Below are 25,641 nucleotides of genomic sequence, written 5' to 3' on the forward strand. Positions count from 1 at the left end.
TCAGAATATCACACGAGAAGCCTCGTCTCACCTGGATGTCGTTGGAGTGGAAGACCACCTCCTGGCTGTACTTGCTCTCCACGTCCAGCAGGGCGGCGGACAGCGACGAGGCCTTCTTCTCCAGCGCCTCCAGCTCCTGCTTGAGAGCGTCCCGCTCCCGCTGCACCTTGCCGAGCTCCTCCTGGGTGGCCGCCAGCTGCCCGCTCAGCTGGCCCGCGGACTGGGCGGAGCCCGCCGTCACCTTGGCCAGCCGCTCCGAGAGCTCCTTCACCCGGGCCTTCAGCGCTGCCTCCGTCTTCCCGGCCTCCGCCACCCTGCCGTCAGCACGGGATAGCCCTGTCCACGCTCCCCAAAACCATCGTCAACTCATACACACATCACATTTATATGGACACGATAACAGCCATAATTTTGAACAAATCACTTCCAAATTAATACAATGAAAATTTTCGGTCTAGTTCGTTAATGGGCGGTATTCAACCAAATAGGTACAAAAGGAGAAGGTTTATGGGGGAAAAAAAAAGATGAATCTCTGAAACTCCAATAATATTACGAATATCACATCTGTTTGAACGTTTCATAACTTGTAGGAGTAATGCCAAAAATTTTTATACGTCAAACCAAAGCTGCAAGAGGTGGAAAAAACCTGGGTTGGAGAACAAAAAATTTCATAACTCCTTTTGTAGGCACACCATCAAACCTATTCATATTGTTTGTAAACCTTATAATTTTTATCTAAAACTTTTGTCTGAAACAATTTTTAATAAGATGAACTATTGCTGCAAAGGGTTGAAAAACACAGGGGTAGAATAAAAAAAATAATAATTTCTGTACCATGTACACTATTAAATCCTTTTTAATTTACTGCAAAACCATAAATTATCTACAACTTTTTCTGAAATAATTTTTTATATGACCAACCATTACTGTCAATGAAAGACAACTCGCTGCTTAACACTTTGCAGGAAAAACTTGACAGTTGACTAAACAACTGTCTAAAAGAAGACACTGAATCAGGTAAGGTGATAATTTAATATTAACATATCAACTTAATCATAATTTGTTATCACAACTTGGAACAGCTCACTGAAATATAAATGGGATATTTTATTACTGTGGGCAGGTTTTGTTCAATTTAATATTCTTTGGGAGTAAAATTTATTGGGTGCAGTACATAGCAGTACATATCTGTAAATAGGCCAAAGTATGGCTTTTATTATTTTCCACTATAAATAAGTTAATTTAACCTGATTTTTTACTTGTAGTTAGCAACTCAGATGTTAGGTATAGGTTTTGGATTTATTTTCTTTATTATGAAGGACAACTGAAACATAAATCAGCTAATGACTCTAGCCACTCCTCTTTGTGGCATGAATTTTATAATTTTGCTGCAAAATATTTCGTGGGGTCTCATCAGAATACAGAGGTGACAACATATTTAAACATGCTGCTACTAGAGAGAACTGGAAACTCACTGACGTGGTGGGGATAAAATGAAATGATTTTGCCAAATTTACGTTAATTTAGCAGAATCACGTATGGGAATACTGCCCGTGTAAGGATTCTCTCATCTGCTGGAAAAATAGTGTGTTCAAAAAGAGAAGACAATGTTAGGTTCCACTAGCTCGGATCATAAGGTGCACGACGGGACACGCACTGCCTGTCGTGCTGCTCCTTGAGGAACGTGTGCTTGTCAACCGCCTCCTTCCACTGCCTCTCGAACTGCTCGCACATGTCGCGGAAGGTGGCGCCCTGCTGCTTGGCCTCTGCCAGGTGTCCCTGGAGAGCCTCCACCTCGCCCTGGGCGGCCCTCAGCTGTGCTTCCAGCTCCTTCGCCCGCGCCTTCAGCCCGTCCGCCTCTGCGACACCACACACACACAGCGTCCCCACATTCACCAGCCAGCCTGTGGGTGCTGCAGCCCAATCTTTTATTTAAATAATAATACTGGAAGTCTGAGTAGAAAAAAAATGAATACATCAATAATCCTTAGTAACAATCTTCAGATAGTTTAGTTAAGTAAATCTGTTCTACTTCTAAAATTTTCATAATGAGTTCTTTTTTGACATCTAGTACACTACATTTGTTAATGCAAAGTCATACTGTACACACCAAATGGTTTAAAATGTGAACTAACTCCACACCACTGTTGCCCGTGAGGGCGCATGGCCATCACCTCACCTGAAGCACTTCTCAGCACCAAGGGACTCATTCTGGCCTCTGTCAGCTTCTTGTTGAGTTCCTCTATGCTGGCGCTCTTCTTCTGGACGCTGTCCCGGGCGGCCTCGAGCTCGGCCCGCAGGCTCGCGGACACCTGCTTCTCCTCGGCGACGCGGGCCTGGGCCAGCTCCACCTCCGGCAGCAGGCTGGCCTTCTCCTCCTTGCACTGCTGCTCCACCTCCTGCCCACCAGCACACCCCGTGGCCGGTCATGCTCGCAGGCCTTCACGGCCGTGGTCTGGGGTGCAGCCGTGGCCTCCGCGAATAATTCACGAGTCGCCATCACCAGGGAGCCTCAGTGGGTGACTGCTCCCTGGTGATGGCGACTACAACGTCGAACGAAACGTCGGTGAATTATTCGCCAAGGACACGGCTATAACCCAGAAGCCGAGCTACTTCTGCCGTAGCTGATTTTCGTACCTTGTAAGGCTAACCGTATGCCACGGCACATCTGTTGTTCACCGAGTTGAAAAACAGATGTTTGGTGCTAACCATTTTCAAAGGTTAAAAATGTTAACATTTTCACGCCCAAAATTATATGCACAACCGATACGCAAAAGCAAGCCTTCTGCAGAAAGATTTTAAAAAAAAAATTACAAACATAAGGTGCATTTCTTTCTGCCCCAAAACCCTTTACAGTAGAGCTTCATTATAAAGAACACGAAGGGACCAAAATTATGGCAGTTTGTTATAATGAAGTTCTTTATACCAAAATCACAATGATTGCCTGTTTTGGGGTTTTGAACATAACTCGATCTTGTTAAAAAACAAAGTAGAAAATCTAATACCAATATGAGTGGTACAAGCATCAATTACTTTAACAGCTATACTTTGGGATCAAGATACATACTACATACATACATACTAGTATGTATATGTACAATACAGAAATACGTAGGTAAGTTGTTTGCCAAAGTAGTAAGCCTACCTTTGGAATCAAGACAAGCTGTTTGCAAAAATGCTGTAATAAATCAAAAATATAAAATTTAAAAGTTAGGAATTTTTTTTTACATTTTATTGTCTTCCAAACTGGATCGCTGGGTGAGAATTGTGGACAATGTTGATTTGGAGATACCTAACTTTTTAGCCACATCAGTCTTTTTATTTTCTTTATCTACTGCTTTTAACATTTCAGTCGTTTCCTAGAAGACATGTTCAGTAGTAATGTTTTTTAAACTATAAAAACAAATGCACCCTACACATGTAAAAATAAGTTATACATGTAGTATAGCCACATTTCTGGGAAGCCTAAAACTCACGTAGTTTCGGTTCCCTGCAAGAATTTGCGAAGATTTCCGAAGTTTTGTGTTTTGGTATTAACGCCACTTCAGCCGCTAAATCAGAAGATCAAGCATGTTGTGACTAACCTAACACAACCCTTCGATTTTTTTAATTTCAATTTTTGAGAGAAATCCGAAGTTGCACGAACGTGCTAGGGAACCGAAACTATGCGAGTTGTAGGCTACCGCACGTTTCTCAAACAATAAACAAGAAAACGACCAGAGATGTGTGTGTAGCAATACTTTATGATGTAGCACTTCGCATCGGTTAAACACGTCGTGCGAGCATAGAACAAAGAGTAATGTCAGCGAACATCACAATGCAGCGCTTTAGTCGCTACACTAGTTTTGTGCATTAATTTCAACACTAGTCCATTGCAGTCATCTATGGCGCGTATAAAAATAAATAAGATGGCAGTTTGTGGGTGAATGGCGACGATTTTATCCGTTTGTCGTTTGCCATGCCGGGCAGAAAAGTGTTCGTTCAAATGAATATTTATAGAATATTTAAAAAATTTGAATGAGAAAATTCGTACTAGTGAAATTTTTTTTCGTTATGTTATATGGACGTCTGACGGAACCAAAGGCATAGTTCGTAGTAATGAATTGTTCGCTCTAATTAAGTTCGTTAAAACGGTGTTTTACTGTATTTGATTTTCAAGAACTGCTGCCGAGAACACAAGAGGGAAGCGGTACCTGCAGCCGGCGGCGGAGGGCGGCGCACTCGCGGTTCGAGTTCTCCAGCAGGCTCTGCAGCCGCACGGTGGCCTCCGTCTCCTGGCGCTCGAAGCTGGCACGGATGGCGTCAAGGTTCTCGAGGTAGCGCGACAGCTTGCCGTGCTCCTTGCGCAGCGTGTCGTGCTCGCCGCGCAGGCGCGACTCCTTCCCCGCCAGCAGGGCGTGCTCGTGCTTCACCCGCTCCAGCTGCCCCTCCAGGCCGGCCACCTTGCCCTCCAGCTGCATGGCTCTCTGCGGGCAGCGACATTAGTGTTCCCGTCTGGTCAGCAGTTGACCAAGTCACTGTTTATAACATGTCGAAGAGTTGTTCCAGGACTAGGGACAAGATTTTATGGTTTTATTTGTAGTCCAATTACATTTTTTAAACAGAAGCTTTCGGTATAATTGTTTTTAATTTTATACATACTGTTTTGTAATAACTACTATATCCAAAAATGTTTATTTGCATACTGGAGTTAACATTAAATAATTTTTAATGCATTAGTCTAAAAAAGATATATTCAGACACGTAAAAAACAAATGAAATTAATTTATCTGGTGTATGCACTCTGGTGAAATTTTTGTCTTTCAGACATTCCTCGAATCTAAAACATTAAAAGATTACTTTTGTGGGATAAGAATTAAGATTTGGTTAAATGCTGCTTGATTCCATGATAGAACTTGCATTTCGTTGTGATGCAGTGAATTGACATGCTTTCGGTCTGATCAGGACGGCAGACCAGCAGGACTCACGCTGCGGAAGTAGGTGGCCGTCTCCTCGTGCTTCTTGAGCGTGTTGCTGAGCAGCAGCGCCTTGCCCTCCAGCGCGGACACCTGCTGCTTGTGGGAGCGCACGCTCGCCTCCTGCAGCCGCGCGCGCTCCTCGTACTTGGCCAGCCGGCCCGTCAGCTTCGACACCTGGTCGTTGGCCCCGTCCAGCTCCGCCGTCAGCTTCTGGATCTGCTCCGCCGCCATCCGGTCGTTGATCTGGCGCTCCTTGTGGTAGGCGTCCGTCTCCTCCTGCAGCTGGCTCAGCTGCTCCTCCGCGGCCGCCAGCTTCTGCTTCAGCTGCACTCACACCACAACTCCAGCACATCTCTCACTGGGCTCGGAGCTGCCGAAATGTTAGTACCTGGACGACCGAGCTTGGCTCCGCATTCTTTTTTGTTTTGGTAAATGGTGTTTTTTAGAAATTATATTTAAATACGAATTACATACTGATGAAATAATCAAATATGAATTAAATTTTTCGATCTTACCGACATAATAATAGGCGTTTTTTTTTTCCTTCAAAGATCTTTTATGCATTTTTAAGTGAACACATGAGTTAAAAAAGACACAAATAATATAAGTAAGCAATTGATTTTCTTGGTCTGACCTCAAACCAAACACTCAATTGGATTAGTGTTGCTTAACAACGCCATCTACTGGAGTAGCTTTAGTGTTGTTGTGTCGTTAAAGGAGTCAGTTGCTCCCAATTTAAAAAAAAAAATGTTATTATTACTCGCCAATAGATGTCAGGAAGAGTCATTTATGTTTAAGTTGATTATTGAAAACACTGATAAAACGACATTTTCTAAAAATGAATCCTAGCTAGATTGATTTATAGCATACTTCCATACTAAATTTCATGAAAATCGTTGGAGCCGTTTCCGAGATTTAGATTATATATATACAATAATTGTGCGTTTAAAGAATATAACATGACAAGTCATCTTGTATGACTGTATTTATGTTGCTGTTATGCAAAGTCCGGATGGCACAGACAATAGCGTGAGCGAGAAGTTTTTATCCTAGTACTCACACTTACAACCTTCGCCTGTCATTCTTCACTTTATCATGTGGTCTCTTCTATGCTGCAGAGTTTAAAAGTACAATCAAACCTATAATAATACAAACGTGAAGAGACCATTAATTTTGTAACTATCAATAACGTGGTTTGTACTAACCAACCAATTACAACATTTGGTTACAATTTTTATATATATTTAAAATCAAATAAATTAAAATTTTAACAAAATCATACCACACCAAATGTACTTTTATAAGAGTTTGTAAAATACAATTAAAGGATAGCTACACCTGTAGATCCAAAAAAATATTTTCTCCTGTATTAAGCTTAAAGGAATTTAGGACAGACAGAAGAATACAGCAAAGTTGTGAAGCCAATTATTCACGGAAAAATATATTAAATGGTAACGTAATTTCATTTATAGATAAATTACAGTGGAACACTGGAAATTTTGCTCTATGAAATCTGTATAAATAACTTATTACAGTAGAACCCGTTTATAGTGAACCCACCTATAATGAATTCCCGTTTATTGTGAATTTCCGTCTCAGTCCCGGCAAAATGATGTGAGGTTATGTATTAATTTATTGGATATAGCGCACAACTTTTGTCAATGTTGATACGTTTTCCCGCGTACCACGAACAAATTTTGCCGACATAATGCACATTTATCTCTATATTTTCATATAATAACAAGTTTTTTTTTCCCCAAAACGTCTATTCTGGATCACATTGAAGTTTTTCTCCGCAATACGCTACTCGATTGTCCACTGTTCATATTATAAACAAGTCGTATTCGAGTGGCCTCGGTATGCTACGTGTAGCCAGAAATGGTGATCAGTTTGGTGAAAATAAAAAATAGTTTTCCCTGCATTGTTAAAGAATGGGCGAACGCCTGTACATTTAATATGTTTTCAAAATAAAAATTAAATTACCGCCACACAAATACGTATGTACATTATAGCAACAAATTCAATATTTTTACGTCTCATTTTTATTGTTCACGTTTCGGACATTTTGATCGAGTAAGGTTCGTAAGACTACCACTAGATAGAACTCTGTGGACTAAATTTTTCCATAGAAAGTGAGAAAATTTCGTTCCAGCTTTAGCATCTGCGATACTAAATGATACGTAGTGTTCTTTGATGCGCCAGACTCGTTATTTTTCGTTTATTTACTTTTGACGGTAAAAAGAATTTCGTTTTATTAAGCTGCATATGTGCTTCAATAAGAAATACGTACATAAAAATGGGTGAAAAACGCGGTAAAAAATGTATGGCATTATCTGTGCGAGATAAACTGGACATTATTGAAAAGGTAGACTTTAACCCCACTGTCCCGCACGTGTTAATAGCAAAGGAACTGGGAATTACAAACTCCACATTAAGTACAATATTAAACAAGCTGAACAATCTTCTTTCTCAGGCTGCGAATACGTCACAGAGTACCTATTAAACGCCTGAAAAAAGAAAAATATGCAGATGTTGAAAAACCATTAATAGAAAGTTTGTACATGTATAGTGCATTAAAAATAATATCTGCATTTGCTCATAAAACTGTTGCTTTGAGTATTTTCATTCGTTCTTTTCTTGTCTTAGGCCTACGTGTAGTTAAGATTTTGCTTTTGAGTATGTATTGCCAATATAAAAGTTTTCCCAGATATAAAGTTTCCCCTCTATAGTGAACACATAAACTACTCCCTTCAGATTCATTATAACAGGGTTCTACTGTATTTGGTTTTATTATTTATGAATTGTAATATGAAGTATAAAAAAAGAGAGAAGAATGTTTGGTTCTTTTTAAAACACTTAGTCAGAATGTCATCATTACTGAATGAGTTTGGCCATTGATGATTTTGGTGTGCAGTTTTGGCATATATTCAGCCCTTATACGCCAGTAATGAAACTAAAATATTGAAGAATTATGTTCAGAAAATGAACAGATATAAATATTTTTGTGTACCTGAACTTTATTAAGAATTAAACTAACTTTCCACTGGAGTTACTATCTTCAAACCTTACTAACATCAGCATAGTTTAGGTCTGGATATGTTTAATTACCTAATTCTACAGTTAGAGTAGTTTCTAACACACATGGTGATTTCTACCTTAATGATTAGCTAACTATAAGAGAAACAACTGAATCCTACAGATGAATATTAGTGTTGAATAGTTTGCAAGCTTTCTGCAAGCTGTGAAAGGAACTAATGAATTCTACCAGTGATCATTATCATTAGTGTCAACGAATACATAGTTTGCAGAACTGTCTAGGACGCATCATGGATTAAACCGCAACGATCAGCAAATCAGTGAAGGAAACTACAGAAGTCTAAAAGTGTACATCTTCCCAGGACTCCTTACCGAAGAGAACGGAAAACTGTACGAAGGACTACAATCATCTAGTACATACCCTGGATGAAAAAGTTCAGTCATCACAGCAAAGTGAAAATAAAGTTACCTTCAGAAAAGTCTATCCTTAAGATGTACTACACTATAACTGTGCAACGATCACCGCTGCACCCACCTCCTGCACAGCCGGGTCCTCCTGCCCCGGCTCCTGAGGGGGCGGAGCCTGGGCCCCAGAGCCCGTCACCTCCTGGTCGTACATGGTGCGGTACATGTCGCGCTGCCGCACCAGCGTCTCTATCACCTTCTTGTGTCCCTCCGTGGCCTCCTTCATCTCCCGGAACTGGGCCTCGTAGAACTGCAGCTTCTCCTGCAAGCCACGAGTCGCCCACCGCCTGCAGGCCTCAGGGGTCACACCGCACACCAGCCCCAGGGAGGCTCACCACCTCCGAGGCCTTGCCTGTCTGCCAGGACCACGGTGGGGCGGGGGGAATGTTTGTACTTATGTAAGCGCGTTAGAAGTTATATCGCTTTTGGATTTTATACTGGACTATTTTGAAATTTACTGTAACAAAAATTAATTAAATAAGTACTCAGTACTGCACATTACTATGAACAAGTGTATAAAATAATATTATAAGAATACAATAAATAAAATGTATACAGATATATTTCTTCTTAAAAGCCCAATTAGTACATTCCAGTAATCTGCAATTAAAAAAAAAGTAAAAAAAAAATTAAAATTCTACTGCCCAGTTTAGAACCACGGTCCATCTTATAAACCACACACTACGACCATTACACTGCAAAGCCTGACAGAAGATTGTGAAGAAAATATATATTAAAATTATTGTAATACCAGAAACCTTAGGTTTTTTTAAAACTTGAAAATACTCTTTACTAGGACTATTTTAAATCACCAAATATATTCCAGGGTAGTTTCGATATCATAAAGTTGCATTTGGCACACTAATACATTTGGCATGTCCCCTAATTTTTATCAAAGTGACTATGCATGGGTTCATTTTCATACACGTAGGTCCGCCATCTTCCTCTCAAAATTTTGTAGCATGATGAGCGTGCATCGTAAAAATTAACTGTCATCATTTTCACATAAAGGGCTTGAAGAGGTATAACTTCAAAAAAGATCAGTATGAAAACTATTGTTCCATTATGAAAGACGCGAGGAGTTCCGAGATGTTGGTTGTTGGTAGAGCTCCTGACCTTGAGCACCACCTCGTCCTGCCCGGCCTCCTCCGCCTGCTCCTCCTTGACGCTCATCTCCCGCACCAAGGCCAGCAGCTTCTGGTTCTGGGCCTGCAGCTCCTCCACATCCCCAAACACCACCAGGTTCTGCGAGATGACCTGCGACACACTCCGCCGCTCAACACTCCCGCACAACCTGCCTGGGCATTACAGTCTCCTCCTTGACGCTCATCTCCCGCACCAAGGCCAGCAGCTTCTGGTTCTGGGCCTGCAGCTCCTCCACATCCCCAAACACCACCAGGTTCTGCGAGATGACCTGCGGCACACCCCGCCGCTCAACACTCCCACACAACCTGCCTGGGCATTACAGTCTCCTTCCATCTCGTGTTCACAGCTGGACATGTTCTACCTGATCTCGTCACCTTTTTAACTAAACTAACCACCGGCGGGTGAGTCAGAGTTTTTATTTTTAACAACATTTTTGAACAAGGATTGAATTAAGTTTTACAGATGCATGTGTCTTTGTGATATCTCTGTGCTTTGTCTGATCAATACATGTGCAATTATCCCAAGAGGAAAAATGATTTTCCTGAAGTCCGGGAATGGTCTCTTTCCCGACTGTTATCCAGAGTTTCGGGATGCCATCAACCTCTAGCGATAAGTCATCAACAAATAGTTATCAAAGCCACGAGAGATCCAAAATCACGCAGACCTAAGTTGTAATATCAGTGCAAACAAATAAGGTAGTGTTTACTAAAGCATATATCGCGATGGCTGGCTGAGAGCGCCGGACGGCGTGCAGACATGCCGGTGCCACGGAACAGTTATCTTTGGTCGGAGGGAGGAGGGGGTTTCCCAATGCCACGTGCAGTACAGTGCTCGCCAAGGGAAATACAACACAACATGCTTCAAAAAAAATTTCCTGCCATTTACCTTCTAATTTCTGACTTAATAATTTTTCACAGTGCCTCGAAAAGGTGACGTAATAGAGAGAAAGTAGTAATAAAATCAGGTCGTAGCCAGTGAGTTTTACCGTGGTACTAAGCTAGCGAGAGAGCGCCAGTACCTCGGAAGAGCTGGTTCCGTCTCTGGAGATGTTCCACCCGCTTGCAGACGTCCCAGCGCGCGCGTGCTCCACTTCCCGCAGCAAGTGGCACACCTGCAGACAAGTACATCAACACGCTCCCTTCATCAAGTCATTCCGTGTGCAGTTGGGTTAACATCCAATTCATAAATGATTCAAGTTCTCGTAGAGAATTAACGAGTTTCAGAAATAAGATAAATTCAGATGGTTTTGATTTCTTGCTGCAGGTAGCATGGCCAGCAGCATCAAATGTAAATTTGGCAAGCCTGGATTGAGGTATTGTTGCCACAACAGTCCACCGGTTGGTAGAACTGGCTAAAGAAATGCAGCCTGGATATCAATTGATATCAACAAAACAATGAGGTGAATGGGTGTGTCCAAAATATGTGCAAATTTTTTGTAACACGATTCAGTTGTTGCATTAGCACTTAATAAATTCTGCTTGTTCAAAATGCCATATACAGCGAAACCCCTTATTTACGTTACCGTTATTTACGTTTTCCCGTTATTTGCACTATATTCTTCAGGTCCCGTTTGGTTCCCATATAGTCCAATACAATACTTTCCCGCGAATTACGTCTCAAAAATCGAATCAATCCCGCTATTTACGTCACGTAACAACCATAAACAACCAGAAAATACCGTGGAGCTAGTAGGCAATGAACATTTTAAATAGCAAAATATACATATTTTATAACATGAAAAGTTGCTTTTATTTCTAAACATGTAATAATTTAAGCCTAGGCGTGTAAAAGTACGAGTAATTATAGCAGGAGACAATCTAAAATGCACGAGGGAAAAACGTAAACTCATGAATGTACAAACATGGCTGCTTGTAAGTTCTGATACTGTATTTATGTCACAACTTAGCCGAAATACTGGTACGAGACATAAACTTCACAAGATAAAATGAGCGGTGTCTTGGTAACTGTTTTATACGTCTTTTATAATTTGGGAAGTGTTGTACAGTTGACGCCATATTTTTTAAACTAACCATTTATTTCTGGGGATCGTAAATAATTAATTATTGGTATCAAGACATCATGATAAACGTAAACTTGAACATGTCACGGCAGCGAGAAAACTGGTGCGTATACCAATAAACTGGTATTAGAACTGGATAAAATTGGTACACGGGAGGTGGAGCTTATATTTTTTTCCGCTAAGCTCGCATCTATTGGTTGGCGGCTGATGGCGTCATGAGCCTGGGCGGAGCATAGAGTGCGCATGCGCCGCCGCGTCGTTACAGCAGCTGACCGAGTACAATGACCTTTCTCCGCGTTTCGCGCGCTATTGACAGTAAATATTCAACAATTTGCGGCCTTTTCTTAAAAAAATTTTTACTGTGAGCAATGTGTATGTAGCCCGTATTTGTTATAAACCCTGCCGGTTGCAACTGTATTTATAATTTGGAGAGGCAAATAATCTTGAACAGCCAAAAAAGCAAGCAGAAGAAAATTTCAAATTTATTTTTAGGAAGTAATCAGAAAAACATTTTGGCTTTCATTCTTTTTTTTATTTTTGTCAAATGTGGTAAATTAATAATGGATTAAATACTAAAGTAAAATTTGTTGTTAGTGTGTTTGTACCTGCATTGTAGTATGTGCTATTAAACAAAAGGAAAAAAATTCTAAATAAGGTAAACTGTACTCCTTTTTATACTTTTCCCTTTATTTACACTTTCCCGCTTTTTACACTTTTTTACTTTGTCCCCATGAAAAGTGCAAATAAGGGGTTTTGCTGTAAATAGTGCAATCCGTGACAAAATTCAAATGTATGTTTGTTTTACAGTGATTACCTGAAGTTCGCCAAACCACTTTAGCTACCCATGAAACTGCCAGAGGAACACCCAGACCTCAGTGATCGGCCAGTTTCACAACTTTGTGAACCACTTTCAGGACCTTTTAAAAAAGTTTACTTTAAACATTTTTATATCACCGGATTTTTTTAAAATATTTGATAAGCTAAATCAAACATAATACAAAACAGATCTCCTATTTGCAGGAATAAGACCAATTTTTATGTTAAAAAGATAAAACCTTTTCCAAAATTAATCCCACGCAATTTAAGTGGACAGCTTCAAACAATTTATTTTTAAAGTGCGGTTATAAAACGAAGGGAGCCCTCAAAAACAAACTGCTATTAAATTTAGCAAAAGTTTATTGGAAATTAAAATGTGATGACTTCCAGCAGAGTATATGCTGATCTCTGCAGACGCCCACCTGCTTGGCGAGGTCGGCGAGCTGTGAGCGCAGCCGCCCGCCCTCCTGCCGGTGGTGAGCCAGCTGCTTCTTGAGCCCGGCCTCCTCCTCCCGCACCCGCACCATCTCCTCTGCCAGCGCGTCCATCTGCTGCGTCTGCTGCACCACGGTGGCCATGGCCCGCTCGTAGTCCTCCTTCTGCCTCTTGAGCGTCGGCGCCTTGGCCTCCAGCTCCTGCCCGCCGCGCCCACACGCTCCCTCTCAGCTCTCCTTCACTTCCTCTTGTGCACATGTGCTAACCATCTCTCTCTCTCTCTCTACATGTACGTCCCTCTACAAGTCATATCATATTCCTCTACAGAAGAAAAAAAAACATCCCCATATGTATCCATATCACTCTACATATCCATGTTTCTATATGTCACTCACTCTATCTGTATTTACCCAACACTATCTCTATATAACTGTGTATCTCCCTTTCTATTATCTCTTTACCTCTCTAACTCTACATATCTGTAAATCTCCCTCTGCATCTCTCTAAACCTCTCTATCATTATATGTTCCTATCTATAACTTTATCTCTACAAAACAAAAGACCAACACCAGGGTGGCTACCAAACTGTAAAGAATAAATTCCCTGACTTTTCCAGGAAAATCATTTTTATTCCCTGACCATGCCTAACAATCTCATCAATTTTTTTAAGCGTAAAACCTTCTTATTTTTACATATTATAAATAACTTATCAGATAACATACACAAATATATGTCAAAACAAAATCAGACAAACAATAATAGCTTTTAGAAATTAAATTTTTTCGATTATAGTGTATGTTAAGTGATGATGAACTTGCTAATATTTAGTGAATTATATATAGGTACTAATTAACATACACATTCTTAAGCAATATTAGCAAACAATCTTACTTAAGAGTTTTTATTAGTTTTTCTATGTCTAATTGTAAGGTAACAAATTAAAAGAGTAATGGATCTTTTTTCTTAATAATGTACGTAATTTTGTTGCCTTTAAATAATAACGCATTTTTTGTTGATTATTTCTAAAACTTAAAAAAAAAATTAACATTTGTATATTTATAAAACTGAATTTTATTCACTAAAAGAAACACATTTCATAAATAATATTTCTTTAACAAGCTATAAAATAAATCCTTTTATAAATTAAAAGTTTTTGATTATATTATATGTTAAGTGAAGATTAAAAACAACTGTTATATACGCCATTTTACCCAATTAGAGCGACCTAGTTCGCACGTGTGTCTTTTTTTTTTTCTTTTTTTTTTTCTTTTTTTTTTTTTCTTTCCTTCCTTCCTTCCTTCCCCCAGTCGTGTAGTGCTTCTCTACGTTTTACTTTTCAGATGTACTATTTATTTTATTTTGCTGTCCTCTTTGTGTAAACGTTTTTTAATAGGAGCGCTCCCGGTCGCGAACTATTATGCGCAAGTCTAATGATTAGCTACTCTTAATATTTACCTTTCACTTTTCTTATCCTGTATTGGAATTCATTAAAAAAAAATGTTTTACTCCATAAAAGTAATGGTCTAAAAATTTGAATATAACCGAATAAACACTTTAACTCATTAATCACCTTTACTCTTAGCTTTCAGCAACGGCAATATTCTTCCCAAGCCCACACGTTCATATCTGATCCCGCGCACATTTTCTTCCCCATCTTTGTATACTACTTATATTCTCTCCTTTTTATCTTCAGAACAAAGCCCGACTAGCTTACTAAATAATACTGAAAACATGTACACGCCACTATTCAAAACGTTTACACAAAGAGGACAGCAAAATAAAATAAATACAGTAGAACCCTGTTATAATGAATCTAAAGGGAGTAGTTTATATGTTCACTATAGAGGGGAAACTTTATATCTGGGAAAACTTTTATATTGGCAATACATACTCAAAAGCATAATCTTAACTACACATAGGCCTAAGCCAAGAAAAGAACGAATGAAAATACTCAAAGCAACAGTTTTATGAGCAAATGCAGATATTTTTAATGCACTACACATGTACAAACTTTCTATTAATGGTTCTTCGACATCGGCATATTTTCCTTTTTTCAGGCGTTTAATACTCTGTGACGTATTCGCAGCTTGAGAAAGAAGATTGTTCAGCTTGTTTAATATTGTATTTAATGTGGATGTTGCAATTCCCAGTTCCTTTGATATTAACACGTGCGGGACAGTGGGGTTGGAGTCTACCTTTTTAATAATGTCCAGTTTATCACGCACAGATAATGCCTTACATTTTTTAACGCGTGTTTCACCCTTTTTTATGTATGTATTTCTTATTGAAGCACATTTGCAGCTTAATAACACGAAATTCTTTTTACCGTCAAAAGTAAATAAACGAAAAATAACGAGTCTGGCGCATCAAAGATCACTACATATCATTTAATATCGCAGTTGCTAAAGCTGGAACGAAAATTTCTTACTTTCTATGGAAAAATTTAGTCCACAGAGTTCTATCTAGTGGTAGTCTTACGAACCTTACTCGATCAAAATGTCCGAAACGTTAACGATAAAAATGAGACGTAAAAATATTGAATTTGTTGCTATAATGTACATACGTATTTGTGTGGCGGTAATTTATGTTTAATTTTGATAACTTATTAAATGTACACGCGTTCGCCCATTCTTTAACTACGCAGGGAAAACTATTTTTTATCTTCACCAAACTGAGCACCATTTCTGGCTACACGCAGCCTACCGAGGCCACTCGATTACGACTTGTTTATAATATGAACAGTGGACAATCGAGTAGCATATTGCGGAGAAAAACGTTAATGTGATCCAGAATAGACGTTTTGTGAAAATACTTGTAATTATATGAAAATATTTGAGATAAATGTGCATTATATCGGCAAAATTTGTTCGTGGTACACGGGAAAACGTATCAACATTGACAAAAGTTGTGCGCTATATCCAATAAATTAATACATAACCTCACATCATTTTTCCGGGACCGAGACGGAAATTCAGAATAAACGGGAATTCATTATAGGCGGGTTCACTATAAACGGGTTCTACTGTAGTACATCTGAAAAGTAAAACGTAGAGAAGCACTACACAACACGACTGGCAACAAAAAAAAGCACTTACGTTTTCATCCCAAAACGTTCGTGTACTTGTACCACAGTTGCCAATAATACGAGAAACAAAAATAAAACTATCTCGGTCATCTCGGTGTACTATGAGCTATAAAACTAGTAAACATAGAATAATTTGGTACACGTACCATGACTATGGTGGCAATACAATGCATGCGCGCGCACGCCAGCCAGCTGTTATCAGCAATGCAAACACAGCAGAGTTTTTCATGGACCCGCGACATCAAAAATGGCTTCAATAAACAAACTTCGTATAAAATATAGTATTCAGAATTTCAGTTAATAATTCGCTACATACACTTAACAAATTAACAAAGACTATGAATAATATTAAGCTGTAAAATGCTGCAGCAAGAACTTTAGACAAGATTTAATTTTTTCCCTGACTATTTGAAAAATTTCCTGACTTTTCCATGACTTTTCCCTGCTGGCAAAATTCCCTGACTTTTCCCGGTTTTCCCGGTTTTCCCGGTTGGTCGCCACCCTGAACACATGAACATTAATTTATATAAATATTTCTCCACAGCTAAATTTTTATCTATATTTTTACCTGTCAGCGGTGAGTCACAGGTATATAAAAACACGCAAATATTCCAATGCGAATTTGTGTCGAAATTTCAAAGCAATTGGTGGAGAACTTTAGGAGATTTAAGATTCTGAAAGAACAAACATTTACATTTAATTTTTATAGATTTAATACTTACTCTTAATTATTTAGCATAGCAAAAATGTATGGTACTGATACATTAACAAAGTGGGTGTGCCCTGAAACAGCGACGAGCTTGCCTCGGCGATGGTGTTGAGGCCGAGCTTGAGGCGCCGGTTCTCCTCGCGCACGGCCGCCAGCTCCTCCGACACGGCCACGAAGCGCGTGTAGAACTGCGTGATGGAGCCACACGAGCGCAGCATGCGGCACGCCGACGCCGCGCCCGGCGAGATGCCCTCCAGCGCCTTCGACAGGTCCTCTGCGGGCCCCACGCAGACACACACACTACAGCTGCCCGGGATCCACAACGTGTTGTGTTACTTGCAACATCAGTTTCCTTATAGTATTAATGCATTTGTTTCCTGCTCTGTGCGAAAGCATTTCATGTTGCAAATTGACGAAATCAACCAAGAATTTTCACCACAAACAGGTGTCCCTAATTATCACCTGCACATTATTTTTACACCCATGATTTGCACTAAGTGAGTATCTGTTGAAAATATTGTGGAGTAACAAAAAAAATGCACGATATTTTTTTAAGTAAACTTGTTTTATAAATTGCCCTTCAGTGAAAGTAATGAAGGACGGACGTGTACCTCTCTTCATGTCGCCCAGCAGGCGGTTGGCCGTGGCCAGCTCCTTCTCCAGGTCCTCGATGCGCTTGTCCCGCTCCAGCAGCTGCTCTCTGCGCTCAGCCTCGGCCTGCGCGAACCGCTCCTCCAGCGCGGCGTAGCTGTCCGTGCTCTCCTTGAGCAGGTCGCTGAGCTGCCGCGCGCCCTGCGTCACCTCCCCGACGCTCAGCTCCGCCACGCTGCTAGAGTCTGCGCGGGGGTCACAAGCCACCATGCTGCACCCCTCGTGGCACGCCGCATTCGTGTAGCAGTGGTTCGGTGCTGTCAGAGAGTGGCCTTGGTCATAAAAGGTTATCCTTTCAAAGTCCTTGAAACCCCAGTAGTTTGTGGCCCAAAGGTTGGGTGGAAATGTGGTTTCCTACAACCAGTATAAAAATTAAAAAACGGCAAACCCCTAATTCATGAGGTGAAAAATTAAAAAAAATAAAATTTTAAAAAATTGTGACAAGATAAGATATTTTTTTAATTCATTAAAAACCACTGTTAGTATTTTTTAAGGATTTTGTGGCATTATAAAAGATGAAGACAGCCAGAAGAGATGAAATTAATAAGAATTAAATAGGTGTGGCAATATGTGAAGTGTGGAGGATGGGGGAGGGGAGATGAACAAAATTATACACAAAGAAGCCACAAAATAATATAGATTTATAAGCCATACGTGTGATCAATAAGGACAAGAATATTATATGGTGAATTGCGATAAAACCAAAATTACACACAAAAGCATGTCAATAAACACTATAACATTGAGATGAAGTAAACACACCATAAAGCACAAAATGCAACAAATACATGAATGTAATGAGCTATAATAACACAAAAATTAACTTAAGTCACAAAAACGTAATATTTTAATACAGTAAATTCTATAAATATTATGTATTTAGCAATTTGTTATTCATAAATCAGTTTTGCATTATGACGGTACATTTTCTAAACACACAAATACTTGCCAATCTATTTTTATTGTTCTGAATAGTTAATTATTCTTACTCAATATCATTTTATTGCAAAATATTAGTCGAAATCATTCCAGTACCACATCTGAATGACAACATGCTGCAGTTATGAGTAAACCCAGCGACCTGTACCGGGAGGTTGTGGAACGCGCTCAGCACTCACTCTTGTAGAGCTGCACCAGCTTGCTGCGGGCCTCCAGCTCGCGGTCGAAGCTGTCCTTCATGCGCGTCTCCATCTGCCGCTGCTCCTCCAGCCTGGCCGTCAGCGCCTGCACCTTCTCCTGGGACCGCTGCAGGGACGCCCGCAGGTCCTCCGCCGCCAGCCGCTCCGCCTCGCACTGCACGCACACGGGCATAAGCAGTCGGCCATCTGGTGATTCACGTACGGATACGGATCGGCACAATTCTACCAAAATGTTTTTCTCCGTATCGGTACGGAATCGGTGATTCGACAAGGGTTGAATCAGTATATCAGCAAAATTTTGTGAATCGGTACCACTCCAGAGAGGCTAAGAGGATTAAGCGCTGTGACATTGTTTCGTAATCTCTCATGTGCGGGCAAGCGTTGCATGCTACGAAGGATGCATAACGAACTTTTTTTCGCCCACCCCGGGTAAAAGACAATTGCCCGAGGTATAGAGATAACCATCGTGGGTGGCTGCTAAGACGCTGGGGGAAGTGCATACCATCATACCCATCACACCGTCGTGCTACGTGCATTCACTCCCAGAGACGTTCACCGTTGGCCTGGTAGCACGGAACGGGAAAAAAAAACAATGAAGAGGTTCAGTGTTCTCCGCCGTACAGAAGAAAGCAATACCAACACAACGGAATCATCTATAAATTCCCTGTTGTTTCCCCGTACTTCCCCACAGGACGGTTGGTAGACCCGGGAGAGCCGGGGAGCGCACGCACCTCCTCCGTCTTGGCGGCCAGCTGTGTCTCGATGCCCGCCAGCTTGGAGACGTACTCGCGGCGCGCGGAGCCCAGGTCGTCCTGGTGCCGGCTCAGGTCGTCCCTGAGCTCCTGGAGCTGCTTGTGGAGGGCCTGCACCTTCTGCTCCGCCTCGTTCTCCCTGCGGCACACGCCCGTCACCAGACTCCGTTACGCAATCGTCAACCACACACAAATTATTTATTTTTTTTTAAGATACAGCTATTTCCATAATACTGTTCAAACTAATTTGTTTTCCACATAAATACACTGCACTTAAGAATGCCGTAACGCCACTTAATACAACGTTCCAAAACTCCTTAGCTAACTAAAAATCTTAAAAACTTGAGTTTTAAAATGGCAAGCCCTGATTGGCTAATGGGTATAGGCACCACGGTGCCTAACGCAACAATCACTGCTAGCATGTACCACAGCTACTAAATTAAACCTTCTCCACAGTTAAACCTTCCCAAATGAACTGCCGACTGTCTGTGACCCGAGGTGGGGCCACGGCGCTGGGAGGACGCGACTACCTGGCTTGCAGCGACGCCTCCAGCTCCTTGACGCCCTGGTACTGGGCCAGGGCAGCGTACTTGGCGTCGGCGGCCTGCCCCAGCTCCGCGTGCAGCCCGCGGCACTTGTCCTGCAGGCTCTTGATCTCCGCCTCGTTGAGCGCCAGCGCGCCGCGCAGCCGTGCGTTCTCCTGCAGCGCCGCGTCCCGCTGGCCGCGCAGCTGCTCCCCCTCGCCGTCCAGCCTGCGGCACGGCACGGCCCGTGACTCCCCAGCCCTCGCCCCCGCCCCCGCCCCGCCCCGCCACGCAGCGACACTCACCTCCTCACGGACGCGTGCAGGGCCGCGACGTCCTCCGTCAGGCCGGCCACCCTGGCCTCCGCCTCGGCCAGCGCGGCCCGAGCCACCTTGTGCCGCTCGCTCTCCACCTCCAGCTCCTGCAGCAGCCTCGACAGCTCTCGCTCCTGGTCCGCCAGCTTCTGCTCTGGGAACCAGCAGCATCCCTGGGCGTCAGCCCCGGCTCTCAATCCCGGTGGCGCGAGCCCATCAACTAGCTCCAAGCGCTCGTCGCGTCTGGTAGCGTGGTGAGAGGTGTACTGAGCTCTGGCAGAGTAGTTGGAAAATGAATCCCAACACATTCTCTGTGTTCATAATTATATTAAACAACGAGAAAAATTACACTACAAGTTTTTTATTCAAGACACTAAACATTTCAATTTTTTTTTTCAAGCACGGAAGTATGAAGATCATCCTGAAGCAGTGACAAACATTATTCAAAAAATATGTTTAATTTATCGGAAGATTTCCGGACTCAACTCATTGAAATTATTTCTCAATCTCACTTGAGTTTATGGCAATTTTTTTTTAAGTAAAAGTACGTTTGCCTACTAATTAAGTGTGAATCCATATTGAAGAGGGTTACTTAGCCATGTATTCAGTGGACTGGGAAATACACTGATGCAGATAGGACGTACTGAATCTATTATAGTTCAGTACTACTCTCAAATCAGCAAGGTAAAGGGTGTTGTACAAAGTTAGCTCTACTCTTAATGAAGGATAAAAAACACTGGTGATATACCTATATATACACAGTGAGATATCTGTAATAAAAAACCCAGTTAGTGTAAAACATTAATAACTATAAAAAGCCCTAAAAATTATATAAACGTTATAATACTTAGCAGTTTGCATTTGGTACAAAACATGGTTATTAAGTAATTTGAAGTGGTTTGTATCGTACTGAGAACACAATTAAATATATTACTTAAAGAATTTTTAGTACAAACATTAGAGAATGATGAAAAGAAACAATGTGAAGCTTCAACAACAATAATACTGATGCCATTTCCTTGGTTCAGTATAGGATGGGGAAGACAGCTTAGAAAGTAGCCTGCATATCCAATAACAACATGATCTATCTTCGTGTAGATAATTTCTGAAACTTTGGTACATTCTACTGTTTTAATTACATATTCAGAGTACCATAGTACAAAATCTTTTTTATACGTAAACTTAATTTGTATTTTATTATTCCCTAAATATGTTACAATTGATACTGTATAAAATGATGTGCAAGTTTTCTTTCGAAAAAATTCTACTTATCAAAAGTGTTATTATGTAGCCTAAGTAGTAACTGATAAAGATAATTACAACTTTATTTGAATCAATATTAATTACTTAGTTATGTTAGCTAAATTAATTTTAATATTTGCCAACCAAATTGTACTGTATCTAAAGCCAACCTAACTAACCCTTAAAATGATAAATACTAGTACACACCTTGGAATATTGCAATGTCCTTTTACAGAATCATTAGAAATATTATCAGGAACTTTAAAAAAAATCATTGACCGACTTATATTTGCCTGTTTCGGTGATGCCCCTCAAGTTAAAAATTGCATATTGCAGTATTTTTGATGTAGCTAACCTAACATAACCAACTTTCCAAACTATTGTATGGTCTTTTAAAAGAACCTAATACAACATAAATTAATGAAGAAAAAAAATTTTTCACATGAATTGACAATATAATAATGTAGCTAACCTAAACTAACCACTTGTTAAAGAAGTTTACTACTAGTAAACGTCTTTAAGTATCACAATGACTTGAAAACAAGTCTACAATCAAAGACAACCTGTGCATTCCTCATTCCCATTTTACCCACACATCGGATCAGGTTGAAAATAAAATACCAGATACTGGTAGGAATTAAACTAGTTGCAATGCCAATGATAAACTGAACTGCGAAACAAAGAAAAATATAGCTATAAGCAAAGGCGAAAGCCAAAATAGTGCTCTGAAAAAAAAAGTTTTGGAGTGATCGCAGTATGAAGAAGAGTAAATTAATGAGTAGAATTAAATATTTTTATAAAAGAGAAAAAATAAGTATTAAGTATATATTAAGTAATTTGTTGGATGTGTGTGTGAAAATAAGTGTAGTAGTCACAAAAGAAGAGCATGGTTGTTTATTTACATTGAATTAACATAATGATTCAGTATCGAGAAAGAATGCGTGGTTGTGTGATTGTAGAACTCAATAGGAAAGTAATAGTTCATGTTTTGTGATATAGAATACATTAAATGGAACAATGAAATTTTTTTTTGGCATAAACTTAATACCTATCTACAAAAAAATATTGACAGTGAAAGATTATTGCAATAAAAATTAGAAAGGTTAAATAGTTTCTCATGGCTTTTAAATGTTTGTGATTTGTAGTTTTAATGTGCATTTTATTTTATGTGTTAGGTGAGAGCTATGTTGGGTATGTTTCATTTGCGATGTTAGGTGAAATAGCTACAGGTACTTAATTTGGTAAAACTGAGAATTTTTGGGATGATCATTTAACGTTATCGTGAAGTACACTACAGTTTATTTTGCGATACCGGTATTTAATTTTAGAAAGTGAGACTTTTAGACATAATATTTCATCTGTATCGTGAATTAGAATACAGTCTCATTTGGTCTATTCTATTGATTGATAGACATTTTATTAGGACTCATAATTCACAACTTTTCCTGCAACTTTTTATCCAGTATTATTAAGTTTTCTAATAAATAGGGAACATGATGATATGATATGATACCGCCATAATTTGTAACAATAATTTCTTTAATAATAAAAAAAATCAGTATCCCAAAATAGACTATACAATAGTCTAGTTTATGTTACCGAAAAAGTACAACATTCAAAAAATTAAAAGCATGAAAAATAGCATGTTTATAGTTCCACACTCAAAACCACCATATTCTCGCACTTGTCCTGTAAGAATATAGAAGTGATAATGCTCTACGCGACAGTATGTTTGTAACATCATCAGTATTGTTATGGATTCAAGATCTCTACTATTCCCCACATGCCCCTCACCCATCTTTCTACTGCACTTTCTATCACTCATGCACCTATGTCACTAAGTAGGAGACCCATCATTGTCATCAGTGGGCCCTTGGATGTGAGTTTACCTAGCTTGCAGTTTCCAAATCTCTCCTTATCACCCCCTCCTTTGTACGAAGGCACCTTTTCACTGTCCAAGACGCCGCTTCAACTCCAATTAGTCTACCTCCCGCCCTTAATTAATGTGCTGTTTCCCAGGCCCTCGAGTTTTGAAACCTGTCTCCACTTCTGCACACATTCCATACCAGGGGAGCATCAGACTTCATTATTTTTTGGTGGCTTACAGCGGTGCACCAATGGCCATAGGGTAATTTCATTTCGTATTTGGAACCTTTTTCAGTATCATATTATCGATCAAATTTTCATATGTAAATTAACACCCATGCCTTACCCGGGGCTCGAACTCAGGACCCCTCGCACCGTCAGCCGGCGCGCATGCGACTGAGCTACGGAGGTCGGCGAAGAGCATCAAAGAATAGGCCTACTCACAAATGAACTTACCATAGTCGCTTTCTTTAACTTGCCATGCAGCGGATAAAGCTGTTTTCGTCTCAAATGCAGATTCAACAAAATGTTCTAACTTAATGCGTATATCTTCTGGCAATTTCTCACTCTCCTCTGCAGATAGTACGTCGGGAACTAACTTCCCTGAACACGCCATTATTTAAGAAATTTTCTTTAAATATAAGAAATTTACTTCAGTTATAATAAACGTTCAAAGCTCCGCACAAATAAAATTAACTTAAACACGCTAAGTTCAATGTTAAACACAGACACCACACTAAATACAATGTTTCAGACTAGCTTGGAGAAAGATAGATTTTCATTCTTCCCAAAAAACTAAAGCATTTTAAATTCTGGTTGTAAAAACTACACAGATATAAATGAAAACACTTTTCCAACCGTCAAAACCACGGTCATATAGATAGGTCTGGCATATTCTCTAATCTCTGGGCAAATTCCTATCCTTTTCCTTGGCGTATTTCGTTCGCTTAGGGAAGCTCGCAGTGACCTGCGAACTAACAGCGCTAGTAATAGGCAGGCCCACGAATGACTGTGTTAAAAGGGAGTTTTTTTTAAATAAATGATATGATATATGATATTCTAGTTCCGTCTCAATTTTTGTAATTATTTCCCAGATGACTATATTTTCAATCTTTTGAGTGCTTAGTAAATGCCTGATATGTACCAATGCTTTATTATTTTCCCATTGCCACCGGACGGATGCCCAATTGCAGGTGTAAATTATTATTATTACTATGTTTGTTAATTAAATTGAAGAGGAAAGAGATAATGCCTCACTCTTGTATTGCACCTGGATGTAATGAAGGTTATGGCCTAAAATCACAGGTTTTTAATTTCATTTTATTCCTGCCTTTTATGCCTTACACGGAGTGGTATTTAGTCTCCACACACGCCTTAACTACACAACTATTTTTTTCTATTATTATTACTATTTATTGTTTACTGCCACTATTTAAAGTTAAAAGAGTTTTAGCACCTAATTCCCGTTGCTCACTGCACGTCCTCTGCCTTATCTTCGTCCCTCATAATGCTACTTTCGTCCATTGCTTCAACCTCTCGAAGCCAAGCTTCCATTCCGAGCTGATGTCACAGCAGATGGGTGGCGGGCTATGTGCCAACAAAGAAAGCCCACATCAACATTGAACTGTTTAAAAATATTTAATCATGTATTTATTTATGTAATTAAATATTTAATATTGCAAAAAATAAAAATGGAAAATTTAAAAAAAAAATTGATTTCAGTGAGATTTGACCCCAAACCTCCAAGTTATCAGTTGATGCATCTAACTACAACACCACACCACTCATTATTAATTTGTCAAAAATGTATCTGTTATGATATACTCGGGATAGTGCCGTGAGCAATAACATTCTTTTTGACCATCAGCCCCACGCTATTGCTGTTTTATCGTTCCGCCTCCGGACTACACACAACGCATCCCCCGATCGTTTACGTAAACTTGACATCTAAGACCTGCCTGCCTGCGGTTGTGACACCACCCTGGTTGATATTAATCATTTGTGGTTTAAATGTCCTACTGTCCCATCCAGACATGTCCTATACTCAAAATAAGGTGCTCTCGGTTTGCGTTTTCCACTTAGGTACCCCTCAATTCTTTTCCGGTCCACACATGAGGTCTGTATAGTACTCTTGACTTATTTCTTAGAACATAACATTCTTATTTAATTGATGACTTGTCCTTAGGAGCCCGTCCATGGTGGCCGGTTCTATATACCATGATACCGCCCCATGGCCTATTCTACGATTGGTCGACGGGCCTCGACTACCAAGATAGGTACCTAGTCGTTAGTTTCTGTCAGGTAGTTCTACACTCTCCCTTTTTTTTATATAACGAACACTCTAAACGAAAAGAAAAGTGCCCCGCCCATTGCTTTTCGCTCAGTCATGACCTTATTGAATGAGTGAAAGTGCTTATTTGTAGACCTGGTTGTTTTAGCTCATCATTCACTCCGGCGTCGTCGGCCTTGTGTGCATCTAGTGT

General features: G+C 40.1%; 1 protein-coding gene across 1 annotated transcript in view; it reads right to left on the minus strand.

Moving 5' to 3' along the window:
* The window catches only part of LOC134534354 (nucleoprotein TPR-like), a 70,682-nt gene extending 46,624 nt beyond the window's left edge, over positions 1–24,058 (minus strand). Inside the window, 17 exon segments of the mRNA XM_063372772.1 lie at positions 32–314; positions 1,658–1,859; positions 2,180–2,399; positions 4,194–4,466; positions 4,968–5,282; positions 8,530–8,721; positions 9,576–9,729; positions 9,731–9,873; positions 10,624–10,716; positions 12,864–13,076; positions 16,766–16,944; positions 17,282–17,506; positions 18,440–18,614; positions 19,192–19,351; positions 19,743–19,964; positions 20,042–20,204; positions 23,615–24,058. Of these exon segments, the coding sequence (XP_063228842.1) occupies positions 32–314; positions 1,658–1,859; positions 2,180–2,399; positions 4,194–4,466; positions 4,968–5,282; positions 8,530–8,721; positions 9,576–9,729; positions 9,731–9,873; positions 10,624–10,716; positions 12,864–13,076; positions 16,766–16,944; positions 17,282–17,506; positions 18,440–18,614; positions 19,192–19,351; positions 19,743–19,964; positions 20,042–20,204; positions 23,615–23,774 (3,372 nt within the window). The 5' untranslated portion in view covers positions 23,775–24,058.
* Positions 24,059–25,641: the final 1,583 nt, after the last annotated feature.

This window comes from Bacillus rossius, chromosome 7 (assembly GCF_032445375.1).
Source record: "Bacillus rossius redtenbacheri isolate Brsri chromosome 7, Brsri_v3, whole genome shotgun sequence".
In the NCBI taxonomy this organism is placed as follows: Eukaryota; Metazoa; Arthropoda; class Insecta; order Phasmatodea; family Bacillidae; genus Bacillus; species Bacillus rossius.